The sequence below is a fragment of the Podarcis vaucheri genome (genome assembly GCF_965113315.1).
Source record: "Podarcis vaucheri genome assembly, chromosome: 11".
Lineage (NCBI taxonomy): Eukaryota > Metazoa > Chordata > Lepidosauria > Squamata > Lacertidae > Podarcis > Podarcis vaucheri.
The window spans coordinates 37,405,251-37,420,451 of NC_138749.1; the positions used below are offsets into that span (position 1 = coordinate 37,405,251).

At 39.2% G+C, this 15,201-nt stretch overlaps 1 protein-coding gene across 6 annotated transcripts in view; it reads right to left on the bottom strand.

Annotated features, from left to right (window-relative positions):
• Positions 1 to 15,201, bottom strand: part of ARB2A (ARB2 cotranscriptional regulator A) — a 213,125-nt gene that overhangs the window by 101,292 nt on the left and 96,632 nt on the right. For all 6 annotated transcript variants that reach the window (XM_082191366.1, XM_082191369.1, XM_082191365.1 and 3 more), the window contains one exon: positions 6,461 to 6,580. In XM_082191366.1, the coding sequence (XP_082047492.1) occupies positions 6,461 to 6,580 (120 nt within the window). The remainder of the gene's footprint in view (positions 1 to 6,460; positions 6,581 to 15,201) is intronic.

The window sequence follows — 15,201 nt, forward strand, 5'->3', positions numbered from 1 at the left end:
CAGGCGTTGGCTTTTACCTGCTCCGTTTCTCCCTGCTCTTCCCCCTCAACAGTTCCCACCATCCCTTGCCATTCCTTCCTCTGGGGGCAGACTCTGGCAAAGTGGCCTGGCTGTTGGCAGAGATAGCATTTCCGGGCTCCCTTTCCCTCCTCTCCTCGAGCCTCGCCGTCTGCAGCGCCAGTTGGACCTCCAATGCTCGGCATCTTTCTTCCAAGCTTGGATCAGCTCCTCCCCCTGCTCCGGCTGGGTCGCTCATGATGCTTTCTCCTGCACAGGCAGCGTACAGAGACTGTCGGACTGCTATTAGGGGATGATTAGCTGCTTGTGCTTAAAATGGTGCCCCTTCAGAGTTTGTGCGGCCCCACAAACCTCTGTGTGTGACAGAGCTCCTCAGACATGTCTGCTCTAGTCACTGTTAGAGTCCGACAGTGGCTGTTTGCGGAAACGCCTCCAACAAAGAAGTTCCTTAACGGAAACACGTCTCCTGGACTCACGACGTGACAGCTTCCGACGAAGCATGGGTCTCCCTGCAATTGCTTCTGACACCTCCCCACTATTTTCACTGGACGTGTCTCTCACCCCTTTCTCCCCCCTGCTTCCTGCCTGTGCTGCTGCATCTCTCTCAGTATCCCTGAGATCCTCCTCCAGAGACCCCGCGCTCCCCCTGCTGGTCCCTGCTTTGGCTGTTGAGTCTCTCCCAGTCTCTGGGAGCCCTATCACCTCCTTTCCCTCTGAGGTCAGTTCCCTGACAGATATATTTATTGGTGAAATTTTATTTCCCACACATATTGAGTCACATTCAGTTATTTATTTTGTAATCTATGAACCCTGAAAGTCTGGAGAACAGTAGCTCCTCAGTACAATAACAAGAGAGCTTGGTGGGCTGTCACACAGTATGATGTAGTGTAGGCTCACTGTATTTCCTCTAAGAACTCACTATATAGTTCTTCCCTTACCCCTGCCCCACTGAAGTGCTCATCCTCTCATTGGAGTGATTAACGTGAAGCCAAGAAAGCCAAGATAACTCTTTCAATGTTTGCATTCATTTTTATCAAAATTCCAACACAGCAAGCTAGGAACTCCTCCTCCTACAACAGATGCTACAGGTTGTTACACTACAGGTTCAAAATAGTTTAAAAGTCTTGTTCTACTCTGAAAGTCCTAATTTGGCATCTCCTGCTTAGTTTACTGGTAAATAGTTAAATTAAATGTTGTTAAGCAACTACTTCAAAACTAAACACTTCCTATGTAGGGGCTCCAATTTAGTTACCTTGAAATTGAGCTGCAAAGCTTGCAGATGGGTGATTTGCTTTGATTTACCAAAGTCGCTCCAACTCTTAAGCAACTGACCTCAAGCAACAATATTGCTTGGAAAACCATGGTTTTATTTATGTATTTTTTAGATGTATATAACAATATCACTATATCTATCTGTGCATAGGTTTTAAATGCATATCCTGCTCTTACATGGGTCTTGTATAATAAATATCTGAAAAGTTTACAGGTTAATTTTTTTGTATGCAAAATGATTCAATAATCAAAACTTTATTGAGCATAGTGGTTACTACCTAAAGTTCCAACTCATCAAATGAGACTAAGGAGGAGGAAGCTGACAGGTAGTGCCACACACTGGACTGGATGCAATTATGAAGGGAAGCAGCTAGGGTGACAGAGAGCAGAGTGAGGTTGCTGGGGCAGCCCCACCATTTGCCCTAAAGGACCAGTTTGCACTGCTCTATTCCATGGGATATTTCTGCATGTCTGTTTCTAAGGTACAATAGCTACTTCATGGTGACTCTTACATTTCTGAAATGATTGTTTGAATTTGCTTAGTGAAAAAGAGCATGTATTCCCTAGCAGCACTTAAATATTACAAAAAACAGTTTATTTATTTGGAAATAAATTATTTAAGAAGACAAGAACCACTGTAGCCCACTGTTAAATATATATTTCACTCAATAAACATTCCTGTTTTTTAAAGGACAAAAAAAGCCAAATGTTTGGAAAAAGTGAAGTATTTCAACAGTTGATTTATCAGTCATTCAGGTTGCCTGTACCTACAGCAAATAAATATATTAAATACATTGATAAAACTCTTTCCCATTGTATAGATCTTTTCTTAAATCGGTTATCTTCTGTGAAATGTATTCTTCAGAAATAGTTTTGCACGTGTGATAGATATGTGATGTCCCAGTGGCTATATATTATATTCTTCCTCCCATGCACACACCTCCTGCAGAGATAGCAGACTACAGAAGCTGACCCTTACTGAGACCATCTTGTCTATCTGACAAAGCTCCTTTTTAACTTCTTACTTACTGCTTACTTCCTGCGATGGAGAAAAACTTTAGCTCTGCTTGTGATAATTTCACAGGCCCTGAGTACCCTGACCCTAGAAGCCCCAAGGTCAGAAGTCAAATCTTGTTCTGAAACATCTGTGTGCTTCATATTAAAGTAGAACAAAAGTGGAGAAATATCCACCAGCGTGACAAGAGAAACAAGCAAAATGGGAATGACACATTGGTCATCTGTTAGCCATGCCATCTCAAGCCAGTGACTGAAAAGGGAGAAGGGAAGCTTTAGTTGAAAACAGTTTTGAATCTTAATACTTCAGGCAAACATTTCTATTTTTAAAATTAAGAATTAACAAACTGAACGTGTTACATCTCTTGCCAATAGAGTTCCACAAATTAACAGTCTGCTAAAAACATAAATCATTACAATATATGGGGAAATTATATGTATCATTTAAAATGTTAATTGTTAATAACGTCTTTTGAAAACATGGAAGGTCTTTTTACTGCATACCTGTGCATAGCACTGACTAAACAAGACAATATTTTCTGGTTACAAAGGGTGATAAAAATGTAAAAAATTACAGCTGTTCATGTCAGTCAAATATTTGGGAGGCTAGACAGATAATTCTCTGTTTTCTGTTCATCAATCACAATACACGGGTGGAGAAACAGTGAAGCAACAAGAACAATTAGCATATTGCTTTCTGAAACAGGAAAACTTGTTCCAGCACTGGAAAAATTGGAAAACCATGTGACAAATGCACATCTTTCTTACTCATTGCCTAGTTGTGCCAGATACATACTAATCAAAGTCTAGAAAACAAAGTATCATCACTTTCCTATCATCTCAAAAACCAAAAGTTCATTTTATTTACCAAGCAGTAATGGACTAAAAACAAACAATTTTCAATACAGGAGTACCATCTCTACATGTAATTCATAATGTCATCCATCTCCATTATGAAACAAAATAAAACTAAAACTAAATGACCTTTAAAAGTGTATTTTGGTTCCCTACCATGTAACTGGTGCATTCAATACCATTAACTATGGGTGTAGTCACGGTCAGGGGTCAGGAGGGCCATTTAGCCAGGGGCCTCAAGCTCAAAGAAGGCCTTAAATCTAGACACTTGTTAATTTTTTGGCATTTAATAAGTTTCTCAACTTGTTTTTAGGTGCACTGAACCAAATTGTGACATACTACCAGTTTAGAGCTGCAAATTTGAAAACATAAGAGATGTGATTTGGTAAAAGACTTTTGTTGTTGTTAACTGCTTTTGTCTTATGTTTAATATCAACTGTGACACTACAAGAAAGCAATAAAAGGTAAAGGTACCCCTGCCCGAACGGGCCAGTCTTGACAGACTCTGGGGTTTGTGCGCCCATCTCACATCTATTGGCCGGGGGCCAGCGCTGTCCGAAGACACTTCCGGGTCACGTGGCCAGCGTGACAACGCTGCTCTGGCGAGCCAGAGCCGCACACGGAACGCCGTTTACCTTCCCGCTGGTAAGCGGTACCTATTTATCTAGGTGCAATTGCACAGCACACACAAAAGGCGAGAAAAGCATTCACTTTAAAAGGAATTGAATTCTCTCTCACACACACACTTTGTGTATTGCCATTTTTTTATTTTCATTATAGCTAGGGACAGTGGTAGCTGGTCCATTAAGTCAACCAGGGTTTAGCCCTACCAAGTGAAATGCCAACAAAAATTAAAATCAAGCCATTTCTCCCTCACAAAACTGCTAACAGAATGATTTTGGAATCTCCCCCATCTCACTCCCTCTTTCCCCTCCTTCTTTCCACTTCACTCACCTCCTAACATATGCACTATTTATGGAAAGCCTTCACAGCCACAAGCATAATACCATACAAAATGTAGTAATATACTTTGTCGGTTGCCCAACAGAACACGTGAAAGAAACCCAAGTTGGTATTGAGCTACCTCAAATAAGCTTAAATATAGGTAAGGCTTTCACAGCCACAGGGGACAACTCAAGCTGTGATCCTATGCCCCCTTACCTGAGAGGAAGCCACAGAGACATGTGTATGATTGCACTGTTTAACAGTGACATCTCCTTCTTGTACTATGCAACTCACGACATACTCATTCACAGGAGGAATAACTTGCAAAAAGCCAAACTGAATATCGGAATCATCGCATGCATGTTTAATATCTTCTCTAAAAACAAAAGAGCAATGTTTTACTTTACATCATTAAAGCTGCTAGTCAGAAAGTGCTAAAGCAACAGGAGCCACTCTTGGCAATCCTTTACAGCGTGCATAAAGTGCACTCACAACATATCTAGAATGCTCCCCACCCCCAATCGCATAGAAACCAAAGGGCGTGAGACCCATACAACTTCAAAGAATTACAAAGCAATATGGTCCAGTATGCTTTCTATTTCAGTTTCTGCAATAGCCAAATGCCCACATATTTATCATTCATTCTTACATACAATAAAAATAAAACACAGTACTGTAGTCATATCACATCATTTTGTTCTCCGGTATAAATACCCACAGACAAAATGCATGAACAAAAGATATGTCAATTGAGAATGCTGATTCTAATCCATCAATATCTTATACTGTATATTAACAGCAAACTGAATGTGTATGTATCCTTACATAGTAAAAATAACACCATCCATGGACAAGGGAGGGGATAAGCAGGTTGGGGAAATCCCAAGATATGCAAGTATATTACAAATTCTCAGGTGCAAGAACATTACTAACACTCCTACAAGGACTAATTTTATTAGGTCTGAGATAAAGAGAAATAAACTGTATGAGCCAAGGGCCATATAGATATTTTCAGTCCTTTTACCCATTTAAAATGGGCAAAACTTTTCTAGATGCCTGTAGGATCAAAATTTCAAAATGTAAAAATGCAAACACTATTCTATCTAGTTACAGGTTGTTCTAATTCTCATTATTCTAATGGAGGCCCTTCCAATATTGTCTGAGATAAAGGGCAGGATCTTACTATGGGTGTCGTGAAAGTTCAACTGAGCCTAGCTTGAATACAAATCCCAGGAGTTCACAAGACCCGCCCTCAAATCAAGAAACAAGTTTCCCAACCCATGAACTTCCTCTCTCTGTTCCCACATAGATCCTAGGAAGAAAAGTGGGATATAAATGTAGCAAATAAATCCAAGGACTGAGGGAAGAAGTCTAGTGATTCTTCCTGCCTATCTCTATTACTTCTTTTCGGCCATCCAAAGCCAACACCATAGCAGCCTCCTACACCATTCCCCACTTCCCTTCACAAGAGCATGTGATTGTATAAAAAGAACAGGGGAAGTAGTGTCCTTTCATCCCATCCTTGATCGCCCTATGTAAATACAAAAGGTTCCCTTAAACAAGCAACTGTCCCATAAAACACCATGTCCCCTGATTAGGATGGGATAAGGAGGAGGGAAAGAAAGAGAACGAGCTGGGGGGAGAGGGCAATTTTTCTCGCCATCACTTCTGCCCCCCTACTAAGAGAAGGAAATGGGATATGCTTAGAGGGGTTTGGAGTAGCAGGAAAGAATGAGGGGCTGGAAATGAGGTGGATATAGGCATGACTAGTTCGGAAGATTGTGAACTACCCTGAGATATTCGTAAGGGGGGGCATACAAATTTAATAAATAATAATAAAAAAATTAAAGCCTGCATTTTTATGCCCTATGGCACAGTGGTAGACTGGAGGGTGGGAAGAAATGTCATATTTTACTTTGCACAGAATGATCTGGATGGATGGAAATTCTGTGTGTGTGCATCTGTGTTTGTATGTACGTATGTTTGTGTGTGAGATTGTATGCATGGGTGTGTGGCTGCTTGTGTATGTGTGTATATGTGAAAAAATGAAAGTGTGAAAGAGTGAAATAGAGTTCTGCATGTCTGCATATATATATATATGTGCATGTATACATTGCCTATGTCTACGACTGGCATGTGGCCCTTTTAAGGGTGCCTGATTGTCATCGTGGCTCTTGGGTCATAAAAGGTTATCCAGCCTTGTTTTACTTAGCAAAATAAAAAAATGAATGAACATAGCCATAGCATATAAAGGAAATATGGTTTTAAGTCCACCTACTTAAAAACAACAATACCTAACACTTTGGCAACTATGGGAACAAAAGAAAATAAGGAATAACCAAACAGCAATACTCACCAATTCCACAAATGCAAGTCCACCATAACTGTGAGCCACAAAAAAAACATTTTCAGCTGCTGATTGGGAGATAAAGTGGTCCCATATGTAAATTGCATGTTCTTCAGGAGAGCCATTTTCCTAGAAAGTGAAGATAACACTAATTATGATCATGCTTATTTATTTGGAGCTTGAGATATGCTAGATGCGTTTTTTAAAAAAGTAAACAAAAAGTTCCTGCCCAAGAGGCTTATAATCCAAATAGACAAGAAACACAATGGATAAGAAGGGCTTTTTAAAAGAGAGAGAAATAATATGCAGATATGCACCACACACTTCTTTAAACAGACACACACAACCCTCTTCCTAACATGCAAGTACATTCAATAAGTAGAAAATGGAACATCATAACTTGCACATGTTATAAAATAGGGAGCTTTTTTTAAAGAAACAGAAGGAAATATATAGTAAAAGATAGCAAGGCCAAAAGAAGTTAACTTTTAAGGAGCTTTTAAAGAAGAGAAAAATCAAAGAACAAACAAGAAGAGTGGGAAGAATGAAGAACTGTAGCTGCAACATACTGACCAGAGGCAAGTACAAAACAGGAAGAAACTGATAATCACAATTATTTTGCAACTCAAACCCTACCCTAATCTTTTCTCAGCCATCATAGTTTAGTTTTACATTCCTCTGCATTGTGCACTTTAAGATAACATTTAAAACCTATTACATCTGAAATACAATGGTCATAGACCATCTAATTCCTTTCAATAGCTGTCCCACTAAAACAAATATTTACCTATATTGTGATATGATATGATTATAGTGATGTAGTTGCACTGTGTATTTTCCTGCACCTGACCCCTATCATCTGCTCTACATCACCAGACTAGGGAAACAACATGCAGGAAACTTGCCCCAGAGCTTTATAGGGAAAAAGGAGAATTAGATAGTGTTGGTAGCAGCCTGAGGTCAACCTTAATGTCAAGTTCTACCAAAATCTGTAGCAGAAAAATAAGGAGAAGTTGATAGAAACATTTTAAATTCCAGCTATGGGAAGCTAAATAGTAATGCAGGGTCTACCTTACCTAAAGCCCATGAGCCATAGGAGATCGAGAATGCAAGGTAGAACCATCCCTATTCATTTTAATTTGTGGATGAAAGGAGGCAGCTATAACTACTGGCTTTGTCTTCCTTGTTCAATCTAATGAACCTGTTCTTTTCACAAAAGGTTTAAAACCTTAAAATTCCTGCCTAATTAGACAAATCTCATGTCTCTTTTTGGGGGGAAAAACAAGTTAACACTTTATGAATAGAATTTAACAAGTCATTTAATGCAGTGATAAGTTTTAAAAGCTTTATTCTTAATTATTATCTTTATTTTAGTTCTCTTACTAGGAGAAGGCAGAATTAGTACATCTTACTATCTGTCAGTAACTATTAAAATTATCAGACATATCAGATATTGAGCACCTGTCAATCCAGTGAGCTGGAAATTCAATGAAAGACTACTCAGAAGATAAGGGAAATTTGGATTATTTAAGAAAAAAACATAATGAAAAACTATTTGATCACATATAAAATCCATAAAATTAAAAGCTACAGTGCATATTCATTTAATGATTACTTTAGTTATTTAAGGGAAAGTGTACAGAAAAAATAGGTTTTTTATTTCTAACTTTTGAATGTTCTATAGAACACAAGATTTATACCAGACAAGGGTGGGATATTAATAAATATACCAGTTAAACATAACATGTTTAATTATATTTACATTATTATTAATGGTTTTGTATAGGTAGGCCTAAGCAGAACCTGCTTATTTTGCTGCTAGGAAGAACTGGTAATTCCTAATTAATAGAGAAAATAGACAATACCGTCATTTGGTACTTTTCCTTATCTGCCTTGGAGCTTAATTTTATAGGATTCTGTAGCAGAAAATTGTGCAATTTTGCCCCACTTACCTTGTATTTGATGCCAGAGTAGCACAAAGTGATATGTGCTTAATGAATACAATAAAATAGGGAAGAGTAATAAACAAGAGCAGCAAATAAGGAACACTATTTTGAAAGAGGAGAATCTCAGCTTTAATTTTTGGCAGGAACATAGGAAGGAACTCTGCCTATTAAGGCCCAGGCCCACCTCACCTTGTCTTTGCCTTCCCACCTTGCTTTTTTGCTTTCTAACAAATACCTTTCTTTTCTGACAAATGTTTGGCTGGCAAAGCTGATTATTGTTTTAGTATTTGAAGAACATGGATTTTTTAATGTTACTATTATCTACCATTCAGAACCCAACATGGTAGTAAATAGCCCATTATGGCTAGTAGCCTCTGAAAGCCATAATCTTCTATGAAGTTGTCTAATTGCCATTTAAAGCTGGTAGGCATCACCCCAGCTTGTGGAAGCAAATTCTGCCCTGAAATCTCCCAACATTTAGCTTGATGGGATAACTGAAACTACCCCATTGTGAAGTTTACTGGCTTTCACCAGGATAATTTCAACAGGACCTTTGCAAGATTCAAAGAAAATTTTCTGTACAGTCATACCTCGGGTTGAAGTCGCTTCAGGTTAAGTCTTTTCGGGTTGCGCTCTGCAGCGACCTGGAAGTAACGGAGTGCGTTACTTCCAGGTTTTGCCGCTCATGCATGCGCAGATGCTCAAAATGACGTCATGCGTGGAAGCGGCGAATGGCAACCCATGGACGCTGGTTGCATTCGCTTCAGGATGCAAATGGGGCTCCAGAACGGATCCCGTTCGCATCCAGAGGTACCACTGTATATAAAATGAGGCATTTTAGAGACATATCTAGTCAGCTTGTTTGGGTTATATTACACATTAAGCAATATTATTTTAGTCTGGTTTAAAACAACAACAACACAGCATTGTTTGACAAGTAAGACCAGCGAGGCATATAACATTTTAATGAATCAAACCATTAGTGTCCACAGATAAGCAGTGTGCATACAGTATATACAGTGCTTTCTGGAGCTTTCAAAATGCAGGTTAAAATCATGAATGGAATATTGCCATCATTAATTCTTAAATACCAAGCTGAAGGCAGGCAGAAACCAAAGCCTTATCAACTACACCAGATACTAATACCTAGGCATTGCAAGGTCTGCAGTTATGATGGACTACCTGAGCTGATAACACATGGAATTATCTAAACAACATTTGCATATTTGTGTAATTATTTCCTAAGGTTAATTAGCTCCAGCAAAGCAGTTTGCCCTTTGAGACTGCTTACAGTGACAGGTTCACATATTTCCTGCTTTGATGCCAAATTATCCTGATTCTTTTTTTCTTTTTTTGTTCTGCTAACCTGTTGCTGGGCAGATAGAAATCCTGCAATGTTTTCAAGGAGCCCAATCGTGATAATTTCAAAATACAAAACTAGAGAACTTTCTCCCAAGAAGTAGACCATAGTCAAATCAGCCTTTCCACAGTTGAAAAGCAATCTGAAACTGTTTCAACAACATGTTAAACCTCTTGGTTTTTATAGCATGACTTCAGATATGCGCTTGGTATTTACATACGCTCTTACTTTTCTATGTATGTAACCCAATGCCATGTACTGAAATGTTAATCTGAACTGCTGGATGCCAACAATTTGCAATGGGAACACAGCTTTCCTGGCACATGTTATCCATGTCCAGAAACATTTACTGATGTGTATAAATCAATGTGTATGGCAATAAGGGCTACCTTTCTTTAAAAAGGGGAAATTTTTGGTATCTTAGGTTTTAGCTCCATCCATTCATTTTTGAGAAATTTCTTCCTCACAGCACAGCCACACATGACACAACTCCCATTGCTCAGAAGCCTCACTTTCAACACATGGAGAGGGTTTTCTGGAAAGTGCTGGGGGCTGAATGGGGGAAGAGAAAGGTCTGTTGCACAAGCTGATCTCTGCTCACATAACTGTTGGATACAAACCCCCGTAAAATGGTGTAGACAGAAATTTTACTTCACAATAGAGGTCACCAATGCAGGAAGAAGCAAAGGCATATTTGGGATGGAATATTAGGATGTAGGAAATCTGTCACTCTTTCACACACCTGTTTCAGCCTAGACAGGATTTCCTGTGGAAAGTGCAATTATTTTTGCTGAATGCGAGTTTCATTCATCAGAATACACTCACTTTAGAAACTATATAGATAGAAGTCTAAGTATTTTAAACACAAAACCTATAGAACCAACACCAAGTTATGATTACAAGAGTCCAGCAATAAAATATCTCAGTGTACATACTGATGATTTTTTAATATTCAGATAGATGCTATCCAAATGAAGCAAAGGGGTTATTGTCCATAATCTCTTTTTTCATCAAAGCTCATTCAAAAGTTCAAAACAGGTTTTGCTTTAACCATGTAAAATGCCAATAAGACATTTGCTGCATTGTAATAGTTGCACCTTCTGCTCTGGATGCCCCTTGAATTGAGAATTGTCACCAATGTGTTAATCATTACTATTCTAGTCTGCTATTCAGTGTAACTAAGTTATTGATCCCACTGGTATTTTTCAGTCCTGTTTGACACAGAATAAGAATAGAATAAACATAATGGAGAGCTGTAGTACCAGTTTAAATAGGGCATATCACCAACAATCATGGAGGAAAACAGGGCAGTTGGAACAAGGGCACTTTATAGAAGGCAAGGCAGAGCAATTTAAGAGTGGCCTGGTGAGCAGATGTCAGACGTGAGCAGAATGCAGGTCTATGAAGAACATGAAATCCATGAACAGGTACCTAAGATTTAGTGTGAAATGTTACCAGGTAGTATAAGTGCTCAGAAAATGCTTGGACAAATTAATTTATTCATGACTGCCACAAATGTTAAATCAAGCATCCATGCAGTGTACCTATGATCATCAGGTGCTTGGGACAAAAATTATATATATGGATGACTATCACGATCCTGATCTGATAGTGGGGTTCCAGACACCTTATCTGTCTGTTTTAGAGCCAGAATGCTGGACTAAATGGTAACAAGAGCTGCTTTGATGTGGCTAATTAATTATATATAGTGGGGTGCAGGAAGAACCTGGGATCCTCCAGATGTTGTTAGATTCCCCCCATCAACTCCACTCAGTATAGCAACCGTTAAGAGATAATTGGGAGCTGTAGTCCAGTAATGTCTGGAGTGTCTCCGCTTTCTGAACCTTCCTATATAGATTAGAAATGAGAAGTCAGCAAAATAAGAAATGAAGCCAAGACACAACTATTACCAGTGACAAACTAAGGGGGAGGGAACAAGGAATCAAAGAATTTTGTAGGACCTAAGAAACACACACACACACACACACACACACACACACACTTCTTGTTATTGCTTAATTTATAACATTTCAGAGCCATCCATATTAATGAGTATTTATACATGTTTTGCATATAATCTCTACATTCAAAGATTAAGGCCAACAGATGATTCCCAAGGAAATGATGTAGGAGCCTTTTTTATTTAATTTAAAGCATCTTTAACACATTATTTAGCCAATAAGATTCCTAGAACAGCTTACTTCAAACTGTGGTATTAAAACAACAACAAAACATTAAACAATACACAGTGCATGTGCTTATTTAGGTAGCATGGAGGTGGCAGTTATGACATTTCACTTTGCTGGCTGTTACTGCTTCCTACAGGATAGCTGCTTCTGATGGCCTTTGTGAGGGGAGGAAGTATCCAGTGCCAGCCAATAAAGCAGCTGCAGGTAAAGAGTGTGATGAGGACATTAAGACAGCCCAAAGCATAGACATTCCACGGAGAGAATGCTCCACAGAATATGTTGTAGACAGTGGAATTTGCTGCCAAGGAGTGTGGTGGAGTCTCCTACTTTGGAGGTCTTTAAGCAGAGGCTTGACAACCATATGTCAGGAGTGCTCTGATGGTGTTTCCTGCTTGGCAGGGGGTTGGACTCGATGGCCCTTGTGGTCACTTCCAACTCTATGATTCTATGATTCTATATGAGAAAGAGGGGTGGGAAAACAGTGGTACCTTGGATTTACATACGCTTCAGGTTACATACGCTTCAGGTTACAGATTCTGCTAACCCAGAAATATTACCTCGGGTTAAGAACTTTGCTTCAGGATGAGAACAGAAATCGGGCTCTGGCGCCGCGGTGGTAGCAGGAGGCCCCATTAGCTAAAGTGGTGCTTCAGGTTAAGAACAGTTTCAGGTTAAGTATGGACCTCCGGAACGAATTAAGTACTTAACCCGAGGTACCACTGTATTTAGAAAGGTTGTGGCCATGATCAACGGCAGTTCCAGCCTAAAGACATGCAAGTGATGGGTGGCATTCAGACATTAAAAACCACTGCCAAGACCCTGTATTTCAGTGTCCTGCTCAGAAAGGTGATAGGACAAGCCTAGTCCCTCTTAAAAGTGGAGCTGGCATAGAGAAACACAAAAGCATTGCAAAGCTTTTCCCAGTATGTAACAGCTGGGCCTAGTTAGTGGCTAAGAAAAGCTCTTGACGGGGACTCATAGGTGGGTAGGTACAGATGAGATTGCACTGGATCCAGCATGGCTACCAGAACCTTCGGCAGAAATATATTGTTACTGAAATTACAGGGGGAGTCTCACATCTTTAAAGTTGTTAAATGTTACAAATGTTATGCCTGAATGTATCCTTTCCACTTGACAGCTCAGGGAAGATACATAGCTTTATGAATCATATAAAATAAACCCCTTTGCCAAGTTCCTCCATTCCAACACCATTTTGCCCTTGGAAAAAGGACTCTTTCCCCTGCCATCTCCCCAAGCTTGAAGACATGTATACACATCTCCTACCCCAGGAAATGCCCAGAGGTGACAATTGCTGGGTTCATTGATCTCCAAGGGAAGCCAAATCTCATCACCAGACTTGCCTCAGGCTCCAGACATGCAAAGCAAGTTCTATTGCACTTTTGGGTGGTGGGTACTTAAGACATGTCTGCCTATGCCAATCTTATACTTGGGTGTTGCCCTGACATATCTGTCTATGCTAATCTTGTGTAACTCTCCCCTTTTGTGACATGTTAGTGATGTAACAATGATGCATTTATGATGCTGTGCAAACTGTATTCTGGGATTTGGTGGGAAAGTTTTAAAAGTCAATGTCACCCCATGCTCAGGGTTCACTCGCTGCTGTTGAACCTGTTGCGCAACAATAAAGGATATAAGTCTATTGACTGCTGTTTTGCTCCAAAATTGCTTGGCTGGAATTTCCTTCTTTTACTGACCCCATGGACCCACGGGAGACTTGTACCCCAACGAGCTGGGCTGTTGAGTAGTCTCTCAACCCAGAATTTTCCTTAAATTGTGAGCTCCTCAGACCAGGGTTTTGCCGTCTTGTACTCTGTAAAGCGCTGTGCTTACTGATGGCATTATATAAATAATAATACTATGATTACTGGATCAGTAACTTTAACATACAAGCAGTCTTGATTCAAGTTTTTCAGCAGGTAGAACGTGTGTCACGATGACGGGACATGATACTTGCTGCCAGAGTGCATAAGGCTTTAGCTGAATGCAGGTAATCATGTATGAGGTAGATTTTGTCAGCATTGTCAAACTACCATTATAAACAAAAAGATTATTTTTAAAGTTTTTAAAGAAATACAGCCAAAGTTCACTTATTAGGGAATAACTGATATTAAACACTTACTTCTGAGTAAACATGCATGAGATTGCACTTCAAATGTAGTTTCCATCATGCTTGCAAAAGCACAAAAACCCACCCTATGTGAATTATATGATATTCAATATGCAGGCCAGCTGTTATCTTCATAATGTATTTCAAATGAACCCACACAATTGAAAAAGTTGCCCATCTCTGTGGTAAAGTAATGAATGCTATAAGCAGCCAGTTGTCCTCTTTGTAAATAATAGTGTAGAATGGAAGCACAATGTACTTATAATTATTGAAGCACTGAGTGTCAGACTTCCTTGGGTCTATTTATGATCCAGGGAACAAAAAATTATTTCAGCATTCTAACTTTTGGAAATTTCAGAGGACTTTGGCAGAGGATAGGTGAAGCAAAGGTTAATGCTCAACACACATCTTTTATTACCAAACCATATGCTAAAGGTCACCCTAGGATAATTTTAGAAACTAAGCAGGTTTTATTTTACATAAAACCTTCCTACTCATTAAAAATTGTTCTAAGTGTATATTCTTTCCAAATGTCACTACATGCCAACACATTGCACATAATGTTGCAATAGGTTATATATAAACACTGTCAAACAGTAATAGAGTAACTTTGCATGAAATGGAATTGAATTATGATATACAGCAATATAAAGTAATAAAATCTGTTTCCTCTACAGCACATTTTGGCTCATTCCACTTCAAAAAAAATGCTGCTTCTTCCATGCCCACCTAACTTACAGTCGGGATGTTGCTTATGGGGCTGAAAGAAACCTCTCCTAGAGCACATGCATCTCCCAAAATGGCAGAGACAAGAAGGAATGCAAAGAAAGGCCTCAATGAGCACATTGTTACAATATTAAGACCAACAAAAATTATTCAAGAAGCTTGATTAATTCGTTACCTCTGTCTTCACAGCAGAAGATCCCTGTGAACTAGCTTTCTCAGAAAGAGAGTCTAAGGAACTGAGGCAAATAGTGGTGTCAAGAGACAAAGTTCAAGGCATTGTTGACAAATTGTTTTAAAAACGGAGAAATCATAGGGTGGCATCCACTCAAGAGTTCTTAAATAACTCAAATGTGAGATTGCCAATCTTCTAACAAAAATATGTAACTTGTCTTGTCCCTAAG